The sequence below is a fragment of the Lepisosteus platostomus genome, chromosome 11 (assembly GCF_059453375.1).
Source record: "Lepisosteus platostomus isolate fLepPlt1 chromosome 11, fLepPlt1.hap1, whole genome shotgun sequence".
Taxonomy (NCBI): domain Eukaryota; kingdom Metazoa; phylum Chordata; class Actinopteri; order Semionotiformes; family Lepisosteidae; genus Lepisosteus; species Lepisosteus platostomus.
This window is the reverse complement of record NC_142621.1, coordinates 11,837,783-11,865,667: the sequence shown is the minus strand read 5'-3', so window position 1 is coordinate 11,865,667 and position 27,885 is coordinate 11,837,783. Positions and strand designations below refer to the sequence as shown.

Genomic DNA, 27,885 nt, shown 5'->3' with positions numbered 1-27,885 from the left:
GGGTTTCCAAAATTCGATGTCTGTATTTTAGAAATGAAAAACACAACAATGTACAATGTTTGAATTATGTACAATGTGTTTTTTAAAAGAATTAAATACAGGTTTTAAGTTTATGAAAGCATAAAGTCCACATAAAACTAAAAGGCACATACTGTAGGAGAAACTGGATAAAAAACTTCTACTTACATCTTTGTAAAGCTCTAACACAGGGTGTTTGATCTAAACTAACCTCTTTAATGAAACATTGCACAAAATAGTTTCATCTTTGTTAAAAAGGTCTGGTCTGAAAGGAAGGTCTGAAATTTAATTTACATAGTTTTGCTTTTTCTTTAAATTGCTTATTCAGTTTTCTAAGGCACTATAGCAAGAGCATCTGCAACCATCTGAATTGCTTGAAGAGGATCCACTACTTCTTTCATGTTGTCTTTTCTTAAGACCCAGTCAGGAGCAATTCTGAAAAAAAAAAAGATTTGTAGGGTTGAACAGTGAAAATGTATATCTGAAGGTCCCTTGCCTTAAAAACAAACGTTATAAATTTTATTTAGATGATTACTACCACCCTACAGCTCATCATGCAATTATGCAAATGTGTTGCTTCAATCAAGGATCACTCAATTTAATTACAGTGTTAAAAATAGCATTTATGACATCTGCTTATGATAATTAACCTAAAGAGGCAATAAAGCCTACAGTCTGGTCTGGATGACTTTTGCTATGCCTGCTGAAGTATTCACTCACTGGGAAATCAGAATAAGCTCACACTCGAAATGTTTTTGTTTACTAGAAGGTCAGTTTAGGTTATCACAAACTATGTTGTGCAGAATATCTAACAAAGAAAAATAATGTTTGAAAAAATGGTAAAATTATTACATTTTAATTTACATGGGTGTTAATTTCACAAGTAATACTTTTATACAGAAGCCTGAGAGCACTTAACATCAGGCTGCAAAAAACCAAGGGCAGCTATGGCAATTGGGCAAAGCTGCCTCAGAGCCCATCTCCAATCCTTTCCAATGCATTCAGCAGTCTTCTGGAAGTTACAAGGGGCAGGACCTAGGCTGACTGAGAGGATGGCTGGATGCATTTGTACTAGTAGCATCAGCACAGCACTGAGATTCTGATTCAAGGAGACCTCCAGTTGCTCCCTTTACTCTCTCCAGTCCTCTTTTTCCCCTCGCTATCCTTCTGTCTTTTTATATTGTTTATATTGTTGATGACTCTTAACGATTACCACAAACTTAATTAACCAAGGTAAACCAGAGGACCACTTTGCATCTCAGGCCACCTTACAACTCAGCAAACACCTCCTTTCTTGCTTTAAACATGCTAAGAAATGCACGTTGTCACTAGATATTTGACCACTGTCCCTTTTTGAGACACCTTAACTACTTCCAATACCCATGCTTGAGTATTGTGTTATATCGTATCAGAATCCATATTATAGCAGAAACCACAAGAATATTCAGGTTTCTCAGAGTAACATTTAACCTAATTTCTACTTGTCTTTTGTAATGCAGATAAATGCGAGACTTGAATTTGAAGTCAGATGCTCTTGGTCATCATACTCCGTAATGTTTAATACAATTGTAAGCTCTACAACAGAAAAACAGCAGGTCTCCCAGTCACACAAATGCACTGCATTCCCTACAAATATCTGACACAGCCAGTTATTTAAATATTTAACAATGTCAAATGCTATCCAACTAATATCTGCTATGCATGTCAACTCTATGATCCAACAATCTTCAAGCACAGACCACAAGTAGTCCACCATCACCATACGATATCAAAGCCAAAACCCTATGGCTCTATATCATTATTGCAACCTACCTAGGAATTGCCTTTGTCTTATGGGGAGTTACTTGGGAAAAGAAGCTTCCATTGAGTGAGACATTCATCTTCTGTCTAGTAAGGGTCCTTGCAGCATCCATCTTGTGCTTCCGAGCAGTAAGCCGATAAATGCTGCAAATACGGTCCACTGCTTTAGGAAGATTACGGACCTCCTGCATTGAGAGAAAAACACATGCATGATATTCCAAGTCACCCTGAACTAAAAACTAAGTTATCAATCCAGTTATCAGGTACTTGTGGTGTTGCGATTACTGCTTGTTATAAAATATCATGCAAATTTTCCAGTAGGAAAAATCAGATTACATTGGACATTAAGCCTTTTAATTTGCACATGGCACAACTGCACATGTAAACTTGGACGCGAATTTACCAGATTTCTTGTAAAAAAGACAGATGTGATTTTGAAAGTTGGTATAAATATTGACCATAAATTGCCATCCTTAAAACTTCAATGTTTCATGAAACCAAACACGGTAAGCTTTATTTTTAACCACAGAACACAAATATTTACCACAGCCCGCTGTGTGTTTTGCAGCAGGATGACTAAAAGGAAACAGGTTTTGGCGAAAATGCTTCCTCCTTTATCTGCCACTTTGTCTCCTGCTTTGTCTCTGTAGATCTGCAGGAGGTCTAACAATGTGTCAATGGAATGGTCCACATCATACACTGCATCCGTTGTTTTATCATACTAAAGACGACAAAAAGAGACAAACATAAAATGAATGCTACATATTGCAAAAAAAAAAAGGTGACAGCAAAGTCTTCAGAAATAAACTCAAATCAACTTAAAAGAAGCACTCTGGAATATCCTGGATAATCAGTTATTTTAATTACTTCAACTATTAAACACCCAAGACTCAGTAAGAGAAAATTCATTTCAAGTGTTACTACAGAAAGAACCATGGCTTTTGTGAAAGCTTCTTTTACGGTACAGCAGTATTAAAGAGCACCGCATCGACCTCTTCAAATAAATCCAAAACATTTATGAAAGACCCACAAAGCATACCTTTGACAAATTCAGGAGAACTTGGACGGCATAAGTGATTACTTCCATACAAGGGACACTTCGATTGCAGCTCCTGATCAGAGTGAAAATAGTTAATGTTGCTCCACTGTTCACAAGATGTTCACAACACTTTGATGAAAGCCTTGTTGCAGTTTCTGAAAAATAAGAAATAGATCATTTTCATATTAAACATGATATTTTCCTCAAGTCCCAAAATGAACTCAACATAAGGATTATCATCAATAGCAATGTGTTAAATAGGTAACTCAGTAATGTAATTAAATTAATTACTGGAAAGAAAACCAAAGGATTATCTGCCAAGACCTGATCCACCCATCCCTAAGTTACAGCACAGGTGACCTCCTTGTGGCATTTTGTCGCATTTGCTCCGAGTTCTGGCTAAGTTGTCTGTTTGATCAATGCTTTTAAATTGGCTTTTAGTTCTTAAAACAAGGAATGGGTCCAGTATCAGTCCTGTTCTAATGGTAGAGTTTAAGAACTTCACAGGCCTGTTACATGAAAAGTAAAAAGGTAGGCAAGTCAAACAAACAAGCCAGGAGAAAAACAAAAATATTCATTGGGGGGTTTGATACATTGTCATTCTCACATGTTTTTGTTCATCATAAAGTAGTCACCCATGAAGAAAGTGTCAAGGCAGAAGGGAGCAAAGGTTAAATACACATTGACGAAAGGCTACATAAAGTTCTGTATGCTGACGCTTGACCCTGAATGAAGCTGAATGCAGAAACTAAGACTAAACAAGACAGCAGATCAATTTAACGCAAATCATTAGTGATGCATATCTCAGTTTGAACAAAAACCAGTGGACACAGAGGTCCTCCAGAAGCAGCGCTAGGAACCTCTGGACTATGAAATATTAATACTAGTGCAAACATGAACATTAAGAGTAAAATAATCAAAAGGCAAGACTCAAAAATAGTGGAAACAGCCTTACCTAGGTGTTTCAAAGCTGCAAGAATATATGAAAAGTGCTTGTATTTTAAAAGGTAGTCAATTGCAATCGTTGTCTTGTTCCAAAGCTTATCTTCTTCTCTGACGCCTTGATTTACACTTTCGAATCGACATCTCATGGCAACAATTTCAGAAGTATCGCTCTTCTTTCGTGAACGGAACCCTCTCCACAAGGCCTTAAATTGAGAGAAAGCAAAAAAAGTGAGGGGTCTTTTATTTTTTTTTATTTGATTAATCAAAAGGTAATTACTCCATGGTTTAAACAATGTACCTGGAACTTTATAATCCCACGCTGTGCCCTTTGCTGTCGTCTCTTGAACAAGAATCTTTTCACTGCTTGTTGAATGACAGTGGCAGCTTCATTTCGCCGATGGAGCCATGCTCTGACTGCTCGCTGAACCTTTATCATTTTTTCCCTCTCCTCAAGATATCTTTTCCTCTGTAGCTTAGATCTAATCCACCTCTGCAGTAAAAAGCAATTCAAATATTACGGCTGATCCGGATAGATTTTTCCATATATTGAGCTGCAAACAAGAGGGAGTAATTCTGACCACCTTTGGAGGTTTAATAGTTTAGTAAACCTGATTTAATTCAGCTATTTCTTGAATAACCCACATGGCTGAGAGGATTGTTGCATACACCCACAAATCTTTGTGTAGTTTTCTAGTCTCAATTTAACGTCACTATTCTGACCCCATTTTCATGTCTTGCTAGAGTGCTGACCCTATTCCATACCCCTTAGAATTATATATACTGGGATCCAAACTCCTCCTAATCCCCTTTGCTCTGAGCGCAAGAGATTTAGCTTTGTTGACCTGTTTGTATTTGATAATCCCCCTAAATCCAGGAATATTTTTTCTTGCTACCACTCCAAATGAACTTCACACAGAAAAGCATAATTAATCTTTATAAAATGCCAATAGGCAATTATATAAAGTGAAACAGCATTTAGAAAGGCATTCATTACAATGGGCTTAATATTTCTGTTAAAGGTAAACTGCACTGTTTTTCATTATTAAAGGTGTGAGGAGAAAGAGTTATGATAATACAAGAAAAAAAATGGAATTTGACCAACAATTTAATATTTAAGATCATATCAGCAATTTATTTTATTCACTAGTTTGTGAATAATAACAATTTGCAACAAATTATTAATTTACTTATATGCCGCTAGTCGATAGATTTGGTCAATTGGATTTCTTTTTTTCTCCAATTGTTTATGAACAGGTACAGAATTACTTTTTGGTAGAATGTTACTCAAACACATCCTGACACAAAGCCTATATTTTTTATTTTCTAGCCAATTTAAAATATTAATATGGGCCAGGATCTAGTAAGAAACAGCTGGAAAACGCTTATTTTTTATCCAATGGAGAAGGCAGCTGATCCGACTATGGAAAAAGCAAACTACAAAACCAATTTTGTAAACTGTAAAACACGTAGAACTGTAAAACACGTAGAGCACTTAAAAGACATGATAAAAACATGCAATTAAAAGCTCTCAAATTCAATCACATAATTCTCTTCACATCAGTGAAGCCTTTGACTTTTTTAACCGAGTCCATAAAAGCAACTTAATATAAAACCTGGGTTCTGAGATATGACTTAGGAAAGAGGTTAATTGGCATGGAAAACAAGGGATCCAGGCAGAAAAGGTTCCCGACTCCTGCCATAGGATATTGGCTTTGTAGAATATTACCACTTCAATTTCACAGCATGCCATACCATCATTACTGTACCTGTAAAGAAATCACAGAATGCATTTGCTGCTTTGCAGACTTCAGGGCCAAATAAGCTCTTAGCCTTCGCTGTATCTTCATAGCACAAAGATGATGATACACGGCTGCTGAGAAGCGTAGTCTCCTTTTGACTTCCTTCTCCTCTGCAATCTGTGCAACAATTTAAAATTGAAATTTAATGTGGTAAATGTTGCTACTGACAGCAAGGTTGTTTTTGAAAAGTTAATACAAACAATATTGAAAGATTCACAAAAAGGCCCAAAAAGGTCAGAAAGCTACAGGCACAATGTGATTTTTATAAAACTCTCCGCCATACAGCTGTGACTCCCACTTACCCTTTTTCTCACAAGCCAGCCACAACAGAAGGCTTGCAGGGTGATAGCAGCCCGTTTCATTCTCTTTTCCTAAATTAAAAAAAAAAGAAAAATCAGCTGGCTCTTCCAGTGTAAGTATTCAGAAGCTGGCTTATTTTGCACAATGGTGGCCACAATCACATACACTTCAATTCTATTAAAGAAAAAGTACTGCTGTACAATTGGTAAATTCAAGAGATGTGAACACTGGAAAAAAGCCTAAACACAGTTGTCTGCGCCTAAGCGGACGGTTAAGTGAATTTTTTAAGTGAAAATGTTAAGTGACTACAACCGAATGGCTGTGCAAGCCTACTAAACCTGTGTTAGAATGCCTTGATTTAATGCTCCTGTGATGGCAAAGGGGAGTATTTTCATAAGAAAAGCATGCTCCGTTATTTGTGCAAGTCTATAAAACTGAACAGAAAACAAAATCAGGGGGATCTACCTCTCCCTTTTCTGTTGCACCTTTGTACACATTAAAGGGGAACTGCAACATCATTTTTGATATTTCAGTGATATACAGAATCAGCATTGATGAGCGCACTTCAAACCACAATGAAAGCAAAATGTACACATTTAAATTGGAGGTTTTACTGTATATGTTAATCACAAAACAGACAAGATCTCCAAGTATACGCAGTGCCATATTATGCAATTCAGAACAGGGCAACAGAACGTCTAGTGATGTGAAGCAGCCCTATTACATTGTAAACAAGCAGGCTTGGTTAATTGTGCCAACAAATACTACTTACTTGTTAACTCTGCATGCAGATTGGATCATGTCTGTGGTGAAATGTCTGCTGCTGTCCTGTACTTATTTGCTTGTAAATCGCATAACATTAGTTATTAAAGTGACTAGTGAGCAGGAAGGGCAGCTTCATATCACAATTTGCGCTAACCCTCGCTCGTGGCAAGACCAGAAGTTTGTGACAAAATGGAAACCGTGCAGTACTTTCAAAAAGTTGCAGATTCTGTGCTAAATTCAGAATTTTGCAATACTGTCAATTTGTTACCAATCTTGCCAACCAATATAACCAGTCTGAGAAATTGGGACTCTGGTTCCCTTTTAACTACATAACCCTGTAATAGCAAGTATTTGTTTAGTTAAAAAATAAAATGTTTTACCCTCAAAAGCCTTTTCCTTGTACAGTATCCTTTCCACGTAGCCTGAATCTTGATTGAAGATGATTTCATTTTTAGGAAATTGTGGTGCTCTTTCCTTGCATAAAGGGTTTCTCTCCACCTTTTCTGAATAATGCGTACACTCTGGCAGATCTTCAGGTATCTATTGAGAAATCAGAAGTGTTCGTTCTTTCTGTTCATGATATACATCCATTTCTTATAATAACTTTTATATAGTGACTTTAAAGGTGGCTTCTCAAAGCGCTTTACAGAATGACAACACCAATAAAAAATACACAAGATATGCACGACGAAAATACACAGACAGAGGAGACAGTAGATGGTGGTACTAAATACAGTAGGAGCAGAGGGCTAAAGAACAGAACCAGTTAAGAAAAGGCTATTCTAAAGAAAAAGGTTTTGAGTCTGGATTTGAAGTTTAGGGAAGGTGACTCTCCGATATCCTTGGGGATAGAGTTCCAGAGATTTAGGGTGAAGAAAGATATAAGATGTGAAAAAGGGGTTAACCGATTTCTTTCTGCACAAAGACCTCTTGTACCACAAGACATTCCAGGCTTAGGCACCTCTGAGTTATGGTAGGGATGGGAGTTAATTGATATGAAATTCCAAGTGCAAGATATAGACTCCTTAACTAAGGAAAGATAAAACCAACCATTAAAAGTGTTCAAGGTCTTGGGAATGTCCAAACACAGATGTCCCCCCGTTACCATGGTAACAATTTGCGTCAGAAGCAGCTGAAATATGCCATATAAACTGGAAGTTTTGTACCTATATATTTCGAACAATACTTTGATCTTATTGTTCCTTGCATGCAATAAACTCAGTTCAGGGTTCCAGAACTTATGTCTGTTACTACAGGGGCATAACAGGAGAAGGCCCTGTCACCCATAGAGTGTAGACGGGCTTGGGGACAGATAGGACACCAGAATTAGGTGGGGAGTAGGGCAAATAGCTCAGGCAGGTACTTAGGTGCTAAGCCATGCAGAGCCTCATAGGTGAGCATGAGGATTCTGAAGTCGACAAAACTTGACAGGAAGCCAGTGCAAGGACTCCAGGATAGGAGTAATGTGATCACTTGCATTAGACCTGGTCAGGACTCTGGCTGCCAAATTTTGGACATACTGGAGTTTGTTCAATGTGGATTTAGAAACCCCAGCGAATAAAGCGTTACAGTAGCCAATTCTGGAGAAGACAAATGTGTTGATCAGCTTTTCAGCCACAGTTTGTGATAACATGACGTATCGATATTTTTGAGGTGAAAGACGTTTTGACAATATGCTTCACGTGCGGCGAAAGTCAAGTCTGAATCAAATATCACCCCCAAGTTTTTCAATTTAGCCTGAAGCTCAAGTACAGTACTATCCATAGATAGGGTTACAGCATTGGCTTTACAAAGTTAATGGGGGGTGCCAATAAGCATGACTTCAGTCTTTAGATGAAGGAAATTTTGAGTCATCCATTTTTTTTTATGTCAGAGATGCAATAAGATAAAATAGAGACAGTCACATTAGTGTCAGGTTTGGTATGGATGTAGATTTGAGTACAGTCAGCATAGAAATTATACCATTTGATCTCAAAAGCTGACCAAGCAGAATCATGTAAATGCATTTATTACCATATTTTATAGAGAGTTTTTTTATTAAATCTGAAACTTGAAAATAGAGTTGTATTCTGGGGGTGAAGTGTTTTTCTTTTTAACTGTACAACTTTTCATTATCACATTTTCAAAATCATTACTACAATCGTGGCCTAAAACAAAGGTACTCAGTCCTGCAATTTCTGCTCCTAAGAAACTCCCGTTTCTGCATCTGCAGATTTTCATTGTGGGAAAATCTGTAACCTGTTGTTTACACTTTAGACTGTTCTGCACTAAGCCTCAAGTTTAAAAAGCTTGAAATAACTGAAGCATGTTATTTCCAACAAATCAATAAACTCCAATTTTATGCAGATTTGCCTTCATAAAAACTCCAACAAATTGTTCACTCACTTTAGCAATTGGTCATATTTCAGATAATACACCAGAATTTCAACATCTCTGAAATTCACACATCAGAGCACATTTATTATAGATCTAATTCAACTATTTAAGAGCTAAGTGCAAGACTTAAAAATAAGTCTCAATTAACCTATGAATACTTAAAAGGTTGCAAAAAGGATAAAAAACCATTCCAACCACTGGCATCCTTCAGACCCAAGACTAAGAATCTCCAACGCATATACAGTGTATTGTATGTAAGTGTGCATATATATATACACATGGTATCCTGCTCTAGTTCTTAAACTGTACAGAAGTAAATTCAATTACCCTCAAATTTTGTTTGGTTACCTGTTTCTTATTTGCCTTGTTTGAATACAGCGATGAACTGTCGCAATGGCTTTCTTTGTTGCCAGAAGATCTCTGCGCACAAGGACGCCTTTATACCATGCTTGGATAGCACGTGCTGCCCGCATTTTCATGGCAAGTTGTCTAGCCAAGTAGCCTCGGATCACAGCCTGCAAAAAGGGTCACGATGGCAGAAAATCCTGAGCTGAGCATATACAGTTAGATGGAATAATTCATAAGATATTTTCTTCACATATTCTAAAGTTCAAACGGCGGGTTTCATACCTGTACAGCAATTGCAGACTTCTTCAACTCCAAGAATTTAGCCCTCTCTGTTTTCTGAAGTATATGGGCTCTGTAATATCTCTGTATTTTTGTGGCGGAAGTCTTATACTGTAGGAACACCAGCCGCTGTACAAAGCCACGGTAAAAGGCCTGTTTAATAAAAAAAAAAACACGTACAATCCATACTTTATTAGTTACTCAGAATTTCACAATCTCTAAATTGCATGCAGAAAATATTTATACAAAATGAACATAGCTCAAACATTGCAAATGTAAATATAAGTTCAATGCTTGTATATGCTGCAGCAGGACTACCAGATGTAATTCTACATATTCAAAACAATATTTGACTGTTTTATTATAGGTAAGTTCCACTGACAATTTTTTGTCATCTTATAATTATATTATAAAAAACACCTATTAGGAGAAATCCCACCAATATTAAGTGTCAGCACTTTGATCTATCAATTGACAGGAATGAAAAATGACTAATGAAAAAAACCCAATGTATCCATATCTAAGAATATAGAACGGTTTAATCTGCTGCACATAACTGAATCAGTAAAAAAAAACAATTGAAGAAAAACTCCAAATTATACGTTAAGAATGATTTTGCCAATTAAGTAGATTTTTTATAATTCTCCTATCCGTAAATAAACAGTTATTGTTTACCTGAATAGTTACTGTACTCTTCTTGATCCTTTGGAATCTCCTGTACTCAAGGTATCCACGCACTCTTGATTGAAGCTTTCGGATACTTTCCAAAGTCTTCAGGTAAGTGGATCTCTGTGCTTTCTTTGCTTTGTGGGCCTTGTAATGCTTCTGAATAGTCAGGGTTGCCATTCTGTACCGTCTGAACTGTTTCATAGCTGCATAAGCTCTAAATGAAGCTTGTAATCTAACTGTAGCTGATCGAAGTTTTAAAAATCTCCTACGATACATGACCATGTGGAGCACAGACTGAACCTTGACTGCAGCTCGCTTATGTTTTAGGAACTTTCTTGCAACCATCCCTCGATAAGCAGACTGCAATGTAAGTGCTGCTTGCTTCATTGCATGATACTTGGCTTGTTGTTTCTGAGCAACTCTGCAGGACCTGTACCACCTTTGGATTACTGCTGCAGAGACCCGCATGGCTGTATAAGAGACTCTTGCTCTGTAGCTCCTGTATACAGACTGAATTACAACAGAGGCAGCCTTCTGCTTTAAGAAATGACGTCGCCTCAGAAACATCTTTAAAACGGATTGAATTTTTCGGGCAGCTCCAACTTGTTTAACCAGCTTCCTTGCTCTTTGGGCACGGAATGCAGCCTGGATGCACACCACTGCCTTCCTTATGCTTTGATAACGGAGCATCTCAGAATTTCTTACTCTATGAGCCCTGAATCTTTGCTGGAGTACACTGGCTGCCCATCTCATCGTCTTGAAAGCCATCCTTTGTCTATACATTCGGTAACTGGCTTGTACAGTACTTGCAGCTTTCTGCATTTCTGCTACATTCCGTCTAACCCTTTTACCCCTGAACATTGCTTGAATGGTCACGACAGCCAATCTTAATTTTAAATATTTCTCTCTATCCTTTCTACCTTGAATGTAAGCTTTGTAATGCTTCTGAATTATGAGAGAGGATATTTTCATTGCCTGGAATTTCACGGTTTCCCTGTGACTTCTGAATGCAGCCTGGATCACTGTCGCTGCCAAATGTTTTTGACGAATTTCCTTTCTTGTTCTAAAACCTCTATAAGCAGCTTGTATGGTTAAGGTTGCATGACGCAAAGATTTGTAGTGCTCTTTCTGTCGCTTTGCAGCTACTGTGGCACGATACCTTTGCTGAACTGCAAGGACAGACAATTTAACAGAAAGATACCTCTTGCGTTCTCTGTACGCTTTAAAACTACTCTGAATAATACTGGCAGCTTTGTGCATGTCTTTTACACATTGTCTGGACTTCATGCCACGAAAAGCGGACTGAATCAAAATTGCAGCGTGCTTCTTTGACTTGAGCATTTCCATTGCAGTCTCCCTTATTTTGTTTGCTCTGTATCGCTGTTGCACAAACTGAGCAGCCCACTGCAGCCTCTTGTAATAAGACTTATGCAAGTGCATTCTAAATTTGGCTTGAATAACTACAGCAGCTTTGCATTTTGCCTGTAACTGTCGTCGCTCCTTCATACCTCTGTAAGCTGCTTGTATCAGTACCGCACTGTTTCGAAGCTTTATAAATGCTTGTCTTTCATTTTTTCCATTTACATATGCCCTGTAATACTTTTGTATTAAGGTGGCTGCAAGCTTCATTGCTTGGAATGGTATTCTAGCTCGGTGCATTCTGAATGCAGCTTGAATTACGGTGGCCGCCTGATGCATCTTTCTGATCGTTCTTCTGTCCTTCATACCTCTGTAGGCAGACTGTAAGGCAACAATGGCACAACGGTGCATCAGATAGACTTTTCGATCTGTTTTTGCAGCAACAGTAGCTCGATATTTCTGCTGAATTACAACAGAAGCTGCTTTAAGTGAAAGAAACCGTCGGCGCTCACAGTAAGTCCTAAATGTCCTTTGGATAATGGTTGCAGCTTTGTGCATTTCCATAACTTGCCGTCTAGATTTAAAGCCACGGAAAGCTGACTGAATGACAACAGCTGCGTTCTTCTTTGCTCTGTATTTTTTAACTTCAATATTTCTGATTTTATGGGCTTTGTATCGTTGCTGTATAACACTTGCTGCCCAGCAAAACCTTCTAAACACGATATGTTGTTTGTACTTCCGGTAAGTTGCTTGAATCACGGTTGCTGCTCTGTGCATTTTCTGAATTTGCAGGCGAGTTTTCATACCTCTGTACGCTGACTGTATAACAACAGCAGAGCTTTTCAGTAACAGATATTTTTTACGTTCCTGATTTCTTCTTGCACAGGCTTTGTAATGCTGCTGTATGATGGTTGCTGCCAATTTCATTGCACGGTAAACAATTCTTGCTTTGTACATTCGAAAATTCGCTTGAATGACTGTTGCTGCTTGATGCATGTTTCTCATGTCTTTCCTTACTTTGGACCCTCGATAAACTGCCTGCAGTTTCACAGCCACTTGTTTTAGCTTCATAAATTCTTGACATTGATGCCGGCCAACAGAACATGCCCGATACCATCGCTGGATGAAAGTCGCCGCCTTTTTGAAAGACGCAAGTTTTTTCTTACAGCTATAGGCTTTAAATGCTGCCTGAATTGTAGTAGCTGCTCTGTGTTTTTCTTTCAGTTCTCTCCTAGCTTTCATGCCACGGAACCCTGCCTGCACAGCTATCACAGCTTTTCTGATTTGCACATACTGATAATGCTGTTTCTTCCCTAAATAGTAAGCCCTGTATTGGCGCTGCAATACAAGAGCTGCCCTTTTCTTTGATCTGTACATAGACTGCGCCACATGTGTTCTGTAAAGTGATTGTATTGCCACAGCAGCATCATGCCATTTTCTCATTTGTTTTCGGACAGTTTGCCCTCTCCACAATGCCTGAAGTCTCACTACTGACTTACGAAGATTCTGATATTTCCGTTTCTGGTTCTGGCCTGCTATCTTAGCCCTGAAACGTTTCTGTACAGACACAGCTGCTTGCTTTAAACGGAGGAAGTCTTTGCGAATCACAAACATTCTAAAGGCTGCTTGAATCACTGTTGCTGCTCGATGATGTTTCAACATTTGCTTACGTACTCTGTGACCACGATAAGCTGCCTGAAGAGTAAGAGCTGCTCTTTGCATATTCAGATAGGTCTCTCTAATCTTCTGCCTCTCTTTACAAGCCCTAAACCACCTCTGAATTACAGCGGAAGCTTGCCTCATTTCTACAAACCTTCTTCTGTGAATGTGAGCTCGGACTGCTGTTTGGATAATAGTTGCAGATTTGTTCTGGTATTTAATCATTTTGCGCAAACTATAGCCTCTATATGCTGCCTGTAAACATATGGTTGCTGCTTTAAATTCCAAAAATTGGTGTCTGCATCTGACACATTCCCTATACACCCTGAAGCGTTTCTGAATAATGACGGTGGCACTACACATTTTTAGGTACAGACTTCTTGTCTTGTACATTCTGAAAAAAGACTGGATTTTAGTTGCAGACATTCTCCAAGTATCCAAACGTTTCCTCTGCAAGTGTCCTTTAACAGCTGCTTGGAGACAAATACAAGCATCACGTTTCCTTTGATACTCTGTCCTTTCCAGATGACAGAGTTTATTGGCTCTGTACAACGTCTGCATTTGAAGTGTGGCTTTCTTTAAACTGCAGTAATGCTGACGAGCTTGCACCATTTTAATATAAGACTGGATTTTTATTGTGGCTTCTTTTACCATTCTGAATTTCTTTCGAGCACTGTAACCACGATACCAGGCCTGAATTTTGACCACAGACCGGTGCATCTGTGCCTTTCTTCTGTCTTGCCATTTTCTGTACGCTGATTGCAGAGAAATTACAGCAGACCGAATTCTGTTGTATTCAGCCTGCACTTTTTTGCCACTAACATATGCTCTATAACGATTCTGGATCACGATGGCAGACCTTTTCATTTTCTGGTACCTCTTCCATGCATTCCATCTTCTTAGGCAGGACTGCAAAATGACAGCACTTTGCTTTGCATTTAAAAATTTCCTTCTCTCCCTCTTCATTCTCCAAAAAGACTGGATGACAGTAGCTGCCTTTATTTCCTTGACATGCCATCGCGCTTTCATTCCTCTGTAGAAGGACTGGATGACTGTGGTCATTCTCTGGGTCAATAAGTATCTTTCCCGATCAGCTCTACATTGTCTGTAAGCTCTGTAATGTCTTTGTATGCACACGGCAGCCCATTTAGTTTTTTGATACAAGCGTTGTGTCCTACTACCTCTATACCATGCCTGTATTTTGATCATTTTCTGTTGGATGTCAACGTATTTTTTCTGGTATTTGCACATGCGGTACCATGACTGTATCTTCACAGCTGCCTGATTTTTTCTTTCAGCTTTTCGTTTCTGCCAGCTGCGGAATGCAGCCTGTATTACTGCTGCAGCACTGTTCATCTTCTTTAAAGCACGAGCCTTCCATCTCCTGAACCCTCGCTGGATAATGACCACTGAACGCCTCAGGGTTAAATATTTTTGGCGTTCTGCTCTTTCCAACTGGTGTGCCTTCCAGTGTTTCTGAATTGTTTTCGCAGCTGATAGAACGTTTTGGTATGCAACAAATGCACATTTCATCCTTGCATAGGCTTGGATTACAATAGTGCAGCACTTTAATCGCTGGAACTTTTTCACAGCAGAATATCTCCTCCAATGTGCCTGAAAAAAAGAATAGCACTTTAATTCCATAACAGATCAATTTTATAATCGAAAACATCATTAACACATGTACTACTTAACAGAAAATAATCTAGCAATGTTTCCTTATCGCCTCATGCTGTAGCCCTCACTGCCTGTTAACTCTTTCTGAAGAGGTAAGTGACTAGTGTTCCTAGGGGACAGGAAAAATCTGATTCGCTGACAAAATGGCAGAACAACTTAAATTGACTGGAAGCCTTTTAAAAGAAATTTTAATTAAAACTGCCTTCTAAAATTGCACCACTAAATTCCCCCCCATGTTAACTAGCTCCGGTTTTGATTGACAGTTCACTTTAGATCCTTTAATTGAAAATTTTATAATTGAATAATTAAAATTAATTTAGGGATGTCTGGTAAGGCATTGAGCTTTCCTTGCAATATTGCAGTTTCCTTACAAAGAGTAGGAGATGAAATGGTTTAATGCAATGCCAGAACGTCGTTTTATGCATAGTAAGACAGCATCTAAGGAAGTTTAAGAACAACCAAATTAGACTCTAAAAAATAAAACATTCAATTGTTAGCAAGGATAATAAAAACAAAGCACCCTTCAAATGCATCACCTCTAATATCAACTGAGACAGACTTAAGAAGCAATACAATCTATACCTGGATAGTGGCTGCAGCAGAGTTCTGAAGAATATGAAGCTGTTCTCTTTTCATCTCTCTGACTTTCTGTCTTGCAATATATCCCCTCCAGGATGTCTGGATGAGAAGTGCAGCCATATTTTTCCTCTCATTTCTTCGACGCTGAAGAAACCTCAGAACAGCTGATTGAATTTTGAGTGCAGCTTTGTTTTTTGCCTATAGTTAAGAAAATACGAAACCAGTTTTAAGAGAACAGCACTTCAAAGTAAAAAAAACATCACTAGATTGTAACTTGTAATCACTAGGTACACTAGATTACAAAGATGACAAAATACTGTATTCAAAATAAGATTTTTGCACCTCATAAAGCTTTAGCTCCATTTGCAGTCTGAAATTCCGCCATGCTTCCTGGATAACTCGAGCAGCTCTAGTCTCTTTACGAAGATCCAGAAGCCGGGCACAAAGAAAAGAGAGGTAACAGACAACAACCTGAAAAAGAAAACATCTTAATGGTAAAACCTGAAAATCATAAATTGAGCAATATAGACAAAAGTATCATGAATAGTAACAGTTTATCAGTGGTGCATTAGTCCAGTTTGGGTCTTCTGCTTGATTGAATGAGAAATGTGCAGAGAGAAATTCAATGTTTTTCCCCAATTTGTTTAATGCAACTGTATTTTTATATTTTACAATGAATAATTCTAAAGACCAACTCCAAATCCCAGAGACTAAAAGCTATATGTGCTACATCATGTCAACATTGCTTTTAAATGCAAAGACATTTAAACACTAAAGATTATGCAAATCAATTCAATTTGCAGTTTTAATTAATTTACATGTCAAAGTTTAACTCAATGAATATGAATTTTGGCTCTCTGAGAAACAGGTCAGGTCACAGGTCAATAAATTCAAAATATCTATAAAGTTCACTAAAACTGAGAAAGGGTAATATAGAATTTAATAGTAAACACACCTTTTCATTTGGAATAGTATTAGACATATCAGCAGGATCTATCATTGCTGGCACTCCTCCAAGGGACGACACTGCTGTATTCACCAACTGGAAATTCTTCCTCTCCTTTTCCAAGAGCTCTTTGAAAAACATCAATGTCGAGGTGCCTGTTTTTGAAAGTAATGTGAAAATTATGTTCTCTTCTTTCAACCGATTAATTTAGCACAAAATAACTAAAGTAATCAAACGATAATAAGTTAGTTACAAATATACATTACCAATGTGAAGAAAAAAGCTCAGACCTCAGATAAATCACATAGAAACCAGATGCAATGTACAAAGCCTACTCAGGTATTAAGATGTACTCAGTATTTTCATAGTGTCCTTTTTGCACTTTTAGAAATCACTAGAAGAGCCACAAATGCACATATTCAGCTTTCATTTGCCTTAGAACGTCTAGTGGCAACTTAATGAATACTAATAAATGTAACATCAAGAAGTCCTCAAGGTAAGCTGAAATTTATTATAAAAGCAAACTAGTTTTCAACACAACCCCCTAGTACAGCAGAACTTATGAAGAAAAAGTGCTTTTTGTATTAAAATGTAATCATAGCACAAATCTGAACCCCTTAGATACGCAATACATAAATGGTCGCAAACTCAATTACCATTTTGGGATTCAGGCCAAACATCAAAGGAGCTCTCAGAGTCACTAGTTGAACTATTTAGTCCAACTGTTCCACGCTGACCACACTCTACTGTCTGTGTTGTACTCTTACTAACAGCACTTAAAGGTAAATAGCAAGGATGATAGTGATGGATGAGGTAACAAAGAACTCGCCCATCAGAGAACGAGACAGTGAAGTTCTCAACCTGGAAAAAGAAACAGAAAGAACAATGATAAAAGGTACACAAGGTGTACAATTCATAATTACATTTTGGGAAAACAAAAGTACAAATTATTCACAATCAGCGATGTTTATCACACAAACATGAAGAAATACTGAAAAGGTTTGCAAGCTTTAATAAAAAGTAAGCGACCTACTTTTGCATCGTAAAATATGCATACAGCATTCACCCAGTCCATCAATAGATTCATCTTCCTGCTGCCCTTCAAACTGTTATTGCTTTCATTTTTTGTTTTCTCCACTAGGCCATGGTTGGACTGTAGCGCTGTAAGCTTTTGACGTGTTCTCCATGCTCTTCTGAGGAAACCAATTTCCTCCTCCAGCTGGGTCTCATCAAGTAAAATATCAACCTGCAGTAAATACAATTTAGTTAGTGCAGTCTCTGCAATTGAGATCCTGATGAGAACAGACGAGAGTACATTAAATATGGGTAAACTCAAACTGCAGTTTAAAACTACAAATATAAACCCACACATGACTTACCTGAAAAGCAAAAATGATTGTCCACAGCAGTGTCAGAGTCTTCTCTCTGTGCCCATCCACTATATCTCTTGAGTCAATAGTTGCTCCTTGAAAAAAAAAAAAAGACCACGCTCAACACGTGAACTAAATATAAGGCCTACATAAATAATATGAAATACAAACTCACCATGTTCGTCATTTAGATCAACTCCTCTTGCTTTGAGGACCTGAAGTGCAACATCAACATTGTGTATCTTCTGAAGGCGACTGATGGCAGGCACCCTGAGCTTACGTGACAGGCTCCAGTCCTGTGTAAAAAGCTCCATAACTCGCCTAGGTTCCAGAAAAAAAAATATCAGTAAAAAAGGAAAGGCTTTGGAATTTCCTTTACAAATAGTTTCTTTGCACAAAAAATGCAACTTCTCTTTAACAGCAGTTTTCTTCTGTAAATTCTTTAGTAGTACTTATGCTAAATATTTCCTCATACGGAACACCTGTAAATGCTACATTTCTGTGTGCAATGAAAAACTTTACGTTCTCATTTTAGGAAATAAATCACGGCTTACTTCAGAAATAAACTATTAAACAACAGTATCTTATTTTCCTTGACTTGTTTCCAATACTATGAAAAGAGTATTAAAAGGTTAAAAGAAAAAAAAGCCCATTCTAAGCAGCCCTCAGTTCTAAAGAAAACACCACCTTTTTGCAGAACTATGCACTTAAAAAAAGAAAACAAAAAAGCAGATTATTGTAACTTACACCAAGCGGATTCCACATCTTAGGTCAACAGACAGTTTTTTCACAGCAAAGCTGAACTCATCCAGTGGAGTTTGGACATGAGAGACAGGTAAGCCCAAGAATCCAAGATGGCGAGAAAGAATTCCTTCTCCACTTAGAAAATCCCGTGAAAATGCCAGTAGGAGGTCTTTGCTTGACTATGAAAATATCAAAGAGCAATAAATAATTATAAAATGTCTATCCCTCAGCCAAGGAAAAGTTCAGAGCATTTTATCAAATACAAAATGATCAGTGAAGGACTAGAACATTCTAAAAAAGCATTATAATTACCCTAAAATACAAAATTATTTGTGCACATACACATTTGTAAGTACTATTACCAGAAACCTCCTATACTGACTTGGTCTGAAACCCTTCACAAATAAAATAGAAAACCAACCTTAAATTCTGCATCCATGCAAAACAAACAAGGATCGTGTTCAATTATCCTGGACTCTTTTGCTTTGTCAAGGAAACACACCAACAGGAGGAGCTTCTTCAAGGTGAAACGAGACAGAGCTTCCTCATGACCTACTCGAGAGAGAGGAAACAAACAAAAACAAAAACTCCACTTAATGAAGACCACAACACCACTATAACAACAAAAAAGCAGGACATGATGAGCCAGGTGTCTTACCATCTCGATATAGATGAGGTACTTTGGGGTGTCTATATTCCGCAGCAATATCAGGGTTCCAAAGCAAGCGATTAAGAATAAACATCGCCATTCCCATGACATCACTGTTGCTCTCTAAAGAAATAAGCTCCCCATAAATGACCTAAAACAAACAAAAGGCTTAGAGGATGAGATCAATATGCAGCATGACTATTCTCAAACATAAAGCACAGCCAAAAAAAATGTAAAGGCAGTAATCCCATGATATGTGAATTTACAGTTGCATGGTGTTGAGTATCCATGCAAAAGTTTCTGTATATAATTTTACTAATGTTGAGTATCCACATGTTCCAGAACCATCCATGTATTGTAATGCATGTTGACTCAAGAGAGTTTTCAAGAAAGAGCGAGCAACCATGCAGCCCAATTTCATTCTTTCTCAGTCAGCCACCATTGCCAGTAGATGTCTGCAATTTCTCTCATTCTTAAAGTGTTCAGTGCATATTAGTGTACAATCATATCCAAAACCATCAAAGCCCAATGCAATTGTCAATATCAGAAATAATAGTCAATAGTTAAATAATACATTCAAATGTCTCCTAGGCATATGAGAAAAGTGAAGAGTCCAGTAATGCTAACTGATCTAGATCTGTGAAGATTATCAAAAAAAGATTGATGAATTGTGTGAAGAGCCAAGTAATAGTCCTGATGATTGGTTGTTTGGTGTAAATCAATCTATCATTCATACAATAAAAAAGTGAGGGAATCTTCAGAGGGATCTTAAGTAGTAAAACAGCATTGTCACTTAATGTCTTGTACATGACATATGCAGTTTGGGAAACAAGCATCATCACAGCAATAAAGGTAAGAATTATGCCAGAAACGTATTTAAAAACTATCCAAAATACTGTGTTTTTCTTTACTTTCTTATATGGGAAAATGTTTTAATTCAAAGTCGTGACTTCAGTTCCCCTAACTATTTTTTCCCCTTAGGTCCATTGTTTACCAGCTGCGTCTTTACCTACCACAAGCGTTTTCAGGAACATGCCTTGCAGGTGACAAGAGATTCTTTATATGAATTGAAAAACAAAAACTCAAGATGTACAATACCTCAAGCCCTATTCGCAGCCAAAGAGGATTGTAGGACAGCAACCAATTCAGAACCTTCTGGCGTTCCCCTTTAAAAATGACCACAAGGGTGTCAGGAAGCATACAAACACAAACGCAGATAACTTTTCAGGTAACGGCACAAATCAGGAGCAGCACTGACTTCCGAGTATGAATACTTATTCACGTTGTCAAATTTCAACACTAAAGGAGACTTTTGCGCATATATTGCCAGCAGCCATATCACTTCACAACTCACATCTGACAACCCACTGAAGCTAAGCAGGTACAAGCCTGGTCAGTACCTGAATGGGAGACCTCCTGAGAAGAACTAAGGTTTGGAAGAGGCGTTAGTGGGGCCAGTAGAAGTGCTGACCCTGCTGTTTGAGAGGGTCCTAATGCCCCGGTATAGTGACAGGGACACTATACTGAAAAAAGGTACAGTCCTTCGGACGAGATGGAAAACCAAGGTCCTGACTCTCTGTGGTCATTAAAAATCACACATGAATGTTTCTCGAAAAGAATAGGGGTGCCACCCTGGCATCCTGGCCAAATTGCCCTATTGGCCTTTACCAGTCATGCCCACTTTATAGTCCCCATCTATGAACTGGCTAAATCACTCTGTTCTTCTACCCACTGAGAGCACCATCTACGTGGGGCTGCACATTGGTGGTGGTGGAGGGGGGTCCCCATTACCTGTAAAGTGCTTTAAGTGGAGTGTCTAGAAAAGCACTATATAAGCATAAGGAATTATTATATCCGAGTCAAAGGTAGCTGATGAACTCATTTTCTTTGGTTTATACACACAAAAAGGTGGAATGATAAGACTTAGCAGCTCACATCTCCTGTAATTTCACAGAAGAGTCCATGTAAAACTTTTTTCCCCCCGTTATGATGAGAAAGACATTAACATAAGAAAATAAGTGATTGAAAAAACAGAAGTTAATCACATAAACCTACCTATGTCCTTCCAGAGATGCCGGTCCTTCCGTACCAGAAGCCTCTTAGCTTCAATTTCGAGCTCTAGCCGCTGGATGGCCTTGACCATTGACTCGGATGTAAAAAGACGACAAGCAGCACGGCGAAGGCGATTTAGCCTACAGCGGGCAGTATATGCTTTGAAAGACATCTCCTCTTTAGTTGGTGCTTTGGGGACGCTGACTTTGTGTTGATTCTCAACTCCCATCACTAAGGACATGGCACTGACTGGAAAACAAAAACGTTCTTATTTACTTCTGTATGCAAAAGTAATCTTAACATAAAAGACTCGCATATTAATAGACTAGTACAGCTGAAAAAACAGAAGTCATATGGATAGTTTTGAGTTTACATACAAGCTCAGTACATTTACCTCAAATTAACCGATATGAAAAACCTAACCTGAAGTTACAATACAGAAAACAACATTCCATTCCTCACAGCAAATTATCATGTAAAACGTACCTTTTGAGACTTCAGTGTTGACTTTGAAATCATCAGGTGTGAGAACGTAATTAATCCACCATGTGAAACCCCGCTCTTGCTTTTCAATCCATCGCTCATCATAGAACATGTTTTTGGCAGCAAATGGTAATGGGTGTCTTGGTATTACTATTTAAAAAAAGGTAAAAGTAACTTCCTTGTGTAAACATTCAGAAGTTTGCCTTCCATCCCACAACAAAAATTTGAGACTTGATTAAAAAAAATTAAGGTCTTTAAATACATACCTGTTTGTACTGGTTTAATGAAGGTGAGTTGTGACTGTGCAACTCCTGCTACAGACTTTGTAGTTTTCAAAGAGGTTTTGACACTTGATCTTACAGTACCTTAAATAAAAAAGGTGGAAAAATTCATAATGAACATTTTAAGCATACATATAACAGGTGTGAACTTCACAGCAATCCAGTGTTTCACAGTAGTGTAACAAATTTAAAACAAGTGCAGGGAGAAAGCACGATACAGGTGTCGAACTAATCCTTCCAATAAAAATTTGCAAGTTACTCTGAATTTAAAGGCAGTTCTTTAATTGCAGTGCAATTTGCACAATGAACAGTTGCATTAGGTTTGATGTTTAATATCTTCGCTGATCAAGTCTTTGATCCTGTTACTGGTTTGCAAACAAAGACTCAGAAATTTCTACTGCATTTGAACATATGATCAACACTGTTTCACTTTGTTAGAAAGTTTTTGGGAAAAAAAAACTAACATTACCTTTCTTAACTGGCTTTGAAAATATCAGCTGTGACTGAGCCACATTGAGGGACTTCATAGATTTTGTGGAGACAGTTGAATGGGAGTTACGTGTTGCTAAAAGAAAAAAACATTAAATGTATACCTTTGTTTTACATAAACAATACACGCAGTATTTCTTAACTCAAATTGATAGAGAAAAATAAACATGCCGATAGTCCTCACAATAGGGCCACATCCCACTTAATGAAATATTTAGCATAGACTATAATCTAGAAAACTCTAGTTTACAAATACTGAAATATTCAATTTTGACCACAAAATATATATATATAGTAAATAATTATATATTCTTGCCTGCTGTCACTTTGTGAAGACTCTGTGATGTTCTTGAGCTGGGTCTTCTTTCCTGTACGGATTTATTTTTCTCTGTTGCAGGCCTAAATGATCGGCTTCTTTTAATCTGAAATGTTTCACACAAGTTGTCTTTTGAAAACTCGTCACTTTTTCTTTTTTTGCTTTGGTGATCAGGAGAATCCAACAGCACAGGAAGTGTAGGCTGGATTGCCGAAGGGGCTGTTTCTGACTGGTTCAACAGTATTGGACCAAGATCATGTTGTCCAGCCACCAAAGAGACATCAGTCCAGGTGGAGAGCAGAGAGCCACTGGTTCTGGTTGGGACTATTGGAGACAAACCAGGCTCCTCAGCCACATTTGAAGTCAAACTAAGTGGAGCCAACATTGGAGAAAGATGTTGGTGAGACACAACTGCAGAGAAATTTGACTGGACAACCACCAATGGGGATTGAGATTGGCCTGAAGCATTTGGAGCTTCTAGGCTCACATCAGAATCAATGACAGGAAGGCTTTGGAATTTAACAGCCTTGAATACTCTTGAAACTGGCTTCACACATTCATCCTCTATTAATTCCACTGTTTTGTCCATAAGCAGCCGTTTAGAACTTGCTTTTCGCCCATGTTCAGGTTTGCTCTCTTGGGAGGAACAGCTTCTGCTCTTGGTAACGGTTTCAGCTAAAAATGTGTGTTTCTTAGATTTTGTAGTTACCTGAGCGTGTTTCGTTTCATCTTTTGATTCATGCTCATGGACAGTTTTGGATTTTACAAAGAAGGTTAACCTTGCCTTGACAGGCTCAAAATCTGAAGAAATCTCAGGAAGAGCTAGTGGTTCAGAAGGTTTAGAAGACAGAAATCCCTCAGTGTCCGTCAACAAATCCAAAGAATCTGAAAAATCAAAACTTGAGCACATCGCAGGCAGGACATCACCTTCCTCACATCCATGTGTGACATCAGATTGAATAATTGCCAATGCATCTTGAACAGATAGGATTGGAGTCACTGGTGAAAACTTGAGGCCTCCATCAGGAGCATCTTCTCTTAAAAAAGAGTCTGGAGCTCGTCTCGAGTTGATTCGTGGTGTAAGTGGGTTTACAACACGATCTGGAGTATAAACAGGAGAGTGTGTCCTATTCAGTACACTGACAACTCTCGCATCACTAGTACTGGGAACAAGAGACGAACATTCAAAGGTTCTTGTTTCTATATGGTCAGACCTTTCGACATGATCAAAATCAGACACCAGAAAAGAAGGCCTGGGAAGAGGAACAGATTTGTCATCAAGGAAGGAATCATTACTCTTTGATTTGTCCAGTGCAGAACGTGTCTTAGATTTTTGCAAGGAGCCAGGTGTGTAATAAGACTCTTTTTCTGAAAGACCTGATCGACTCTCAGCAGGATTTGACATAAGAGTACTTCCAACTATCGGGGCATTACTGTATGACGAAAGTGGGCTTCGCCCCTTCTCCTTGACATACTGCACTTTTCGAGAAACATGGAATGTTTTGTTGGCAGACTTCTTTAATGAAGAATCAGTTTTCCTTCCCTTAGCTGGGACAGGACATTCTGAAGGTCTCTTAGTTTTTATCGAGTCCCACAAACTTTTCTGAAAGACAAAAAAAAAAATTCTAGGTTGTTACTTTTTACTTTGCTACATTACCATGGCTTGTTGTCAAATGTCACCAGAACAATGTCAGAAATGTATTTTATTAAGCTAGAGCTTACATCTGAGAATAAAACAGAAAAAGGAACTTACTCTTTTCTTTTTGGGTGCTTCTGCTCTTCCAAGCAAAATAGCTTGATGCTTTACAATACCATTTGCAATAAAAGTAATTAGTTCTCTGACTCCTCCTTCCTCCACAGGGGTCCATGTTATTGACAAGCTGGTGCTTTCTTCTGGCTACAAATGAAACGTTAAAAATGATTCAGTTCATTAATAATGTAATTCGGTCATTTCTATATAAATTCCACGCTTCCCATTCAGTTACATACCATTCTTAACAAAAAGACTTCCATCTTAACCAAACCTAATATAGGGAGATGCATTCAGCTACTACTGCTTGTCTCTTTAGTTTTCCAAGATGGATTTTCAACTGAGTTTTCAAATGGTCACTTTTATGATTTCTTAAAATAGAAGGCACTATGAGTACACATGGAATGTATAAAAATCAGCTTATGTTTTTCTAGACCGTCTCTCAAGATTTTTGTACTGTGCATTGAACTTGATAAAAAAACAACATTCGTTCCAACGCATCAGAAGGGCGAGCTATATATACACATGGAGAATGAAGCAGTCTTTACAATCTTGATGTATAAAAAATAAGGACTGTATATTCATAACAAATATATTCAATTTTATGTATATATTTTTTTAGAGTAAAAAAAACATTATATAAAAATAATATACCAGGGCTCTTCTCAAAAAGTTACCCTGTGTCCTGGCCAAATTTCACTTGGCCTTTATCAATCTACTCTGAAGCCACTATATCACTGTTTCCTCACCATTGACAGCTGATGTATGCTGAGTGTACAGGTACACTATGGCTGCTGTCGCATCATCCAGGTGGGTGATGCGCACATTGTTGATGATGTAGGGAAGTTCCCATTGCCTTTATGCTAACAGGCTGAACAAGCTCATCAAAAGAGAAAGTTCTGTCATTGGGTCAGATCTGGACCCCTTGGAGGTAGCGGCTGAGAGGATAATGGTGTCCAAATTAACGACCATCATGGACAACGTCTCCCATCCCCCCTATGACACATTTGTGAGAATGAAGAGCACATTCAGCAAAAGGCTGATCCAACCACGGTGCGGCAGGGAGCGCAACAGAAGCTCATTCTTGCCTTCTACCATAAGACTCTACAACTCATCCGCTGTGTGTCTGGGCAGGGGCAACTTTGACCTGTTTTTGGACTAAACATGAATTCTCTGTTTACAGCTAGTTCTCCTGTTTACAAGTGATTTTTGTGCAATATATGCTGTGGATTTGTGCAATACATCTTTTTGTGTACTGTACTGGTTTCTGGTTTGTTATATTTTCTGTACTGTGAGCAATTCTGGATACTCCATTTTCTGGAGTACTTACTGTATTGTATTGTGTATAATTGTATAATTTCATTACACTGTGCTGTGTTGACTGTGCCAGGCTGCTGTTGCACTACAATTTCCCTCACAGGATTAATAAAGTATCTATATAAAGCACTTTGAGTGGAGTGTCCAGAAAAGTGCTATATAAATATAAGGAAATATAAAGACTGGTATATGCAGTAACACTAGAAATATTTCCATATATATTTATATAAACGCAATAGTCATAAAGACCCTTCAATAAAGGCAGGGAATAATGTATTAATCACTCATATGGTTTAATTCACCTTACTGCAACTCTGATTGATATTTGGGAAATTCTAGGTCACCAGAACAGGTGATTTCGAAATAGGACAATCCCAGTTCCAAGACAAATATAGAACTTAAAACAAGGTAAAAAATGTTGGAAAAACAACAGTAGGACGCTATATTGCTATTCGGTTGCTCTAAAACAAATTACAGTATCTGTAAACGATCAGGTTTATATGAAGAAAAAAAATATATTCCCATTTTATACAAGAGATTACAACTAGCATAAGGGCAAAATCAAGCGCAGACTACAACACATTTATAATGCGTATAACGCTTTACAGTAGGTACAGTACAATATGGGAAGTGTCTTCCAGTCACATTTGAATATACACTATGCAGATGTTCAAGCGGTACGAAAACTTATTTTTCAAATGACTGTTCCCTGCTGATATTTGCTCCGTATAAATTTGCGAATTATGTCATCGTCTATTCTGCAGGAGACCATATTCTACGATGAGGGATGAGCCCAAGTTCACTGGAGAGATGGACAGTGTCGACTTTTTAAAACTGACAAAAAAAGACCTTTTTTTTGTTTTGCAGTTTGCATTAACCGTTCGGGTGTTTAGAAGAATACCAAAATCACCTAAATACACAAGGACGAATACATAGGCAACAAGGCATCGAAGTTTCGAAACTTCATCGAAATGTAGACAGCTAAAAAGACGAAATAAGAGGTAATATTTTCTATTCTAAACGCCTTTATTACAACGACGCTAAACTCTTCTAATGCATGATCCCTTTTTCTGGGGCGAGTTTTCATATCAAAATATCACAGGACAAAACGAGATAATTACATGAAAATGTACTTTTGACAGACATTAGCACAAACTACAAATAAAAAAAAGAAATGACATTACCTTAAGAATGAAATGCCTGTGATCCACCGAAAATCCTTTGGCAGAAGGAAATTTATCTATTTTCACTTCGGCCACATCTTGATTTGGATTTTCGACAACCAAGACTGCTCCTTTAGAAGATCCCAACTTCACGGTCTCGAAACTCACAAACGGAGCCCTTGAGAACTGCACAAGACTTAACACGGGGTACGAACCACTCTTGTTTTCCTTGTTTGCATCCCCTGATGAGAAGTTCGTAACAGCAGCACCCTTGCCTGGATTGATTTCATTATGGACACTGCACGTCGGACTGAAGTCCAGTAAAACACCCTTCTTAACAAAAGCGGACATCTTTAAAAAATCTAACCTACTGCTGTATAAAAATCGTTTTTATAACACCTAAAATTATTAACCCATTTCTTCTCTCCGTGGACTACAACTGCATGCACACGAAGACCCACCCAGTGAAACATTTCAAATTTCCCCCTTCAGCCAATCACAGAGGAGTCTGCGGATTCCTCCTATCCAATCAGTACGCTGCCAACAAAGCCAACCAGCAGCCAGGTTGCTTTTTTAAATTCCACAGTCGTTAACAAACTAATGTATGCTGGGGTGCAATTTAACTTACAAGGTTTATGTAGTTAAGAAACGGCGTATTTGTGTACACGCGACACAATGCGTGTACCTCACACCCAGCTAATAATATCATCAGT

General features: G+C 38.1%; 1 protein-coding gene across 2 annotated transcripts; it reads right to left on the bottom strand.

Moving 5' to 3' along the window:
• aspm (assembly factor for spindle microtubules) lies at window positions 1-27,760 on the bottom strand. 2 transcript variants are annotated; one of them, XM_088598446.1, is made up of 30 exons: window positions 27,194-27,759; window positions 24,696-24,839; window positions 22,943-24,545; window positions 22,607-22,702; window positions 22,123-22,221; window positions 21,860-22,006; window positions 21,377-21,622; window positions 20,420-20,487; window positions 19,331-19,472; window positions 19,094-19,224; window positions 18,676-18,851; window positions 18,104-18,249; window positions 17,938-18,023; window positions 17,592-17,804; window positions 17,215-17,419; window positions 16,568-16,713; window positions 15,955-16,083; window positions 15,616-15,810; window positions 10,345-14,970; window positions 9,673-9,822; window positions 9,391-9,557; window positions 7,047-7,206; window positions 5,904-5,972; window positions 5,569-5,718; window positions 4,101-4,292; window positions 3,813-4,005; window positions 2,858-3,012; window positions 2,363-2,539; window positions 1,831-2,003; window positions 1-453 (listed from the first exon to the last, which is right to left on the bottom strand). In XM_088598446.1, exons 1-30 carry the CDS (start codon window positions 27,521-27,523, stop codon window positions 351-353), a joined length of 10,617 nt encoding a protein of 3,538 aa, XP_088454572.1. In that variant the 5' UTR covers window positions 27,524-27,759; the 3' UTR covers window positions 1-350. The 2 variants fall into 2 exon arrangements, with proteins under 2 accessions (XP_088454572.1, XP_088454573.1); XM_088598447.1 differs by lacking the exon at window positions 5,569-5,718 and having other exon boundaries at window positions 27,194-27,760.
• Window positions 27,761-27,885: the final 125 nt, after the last annotated feature.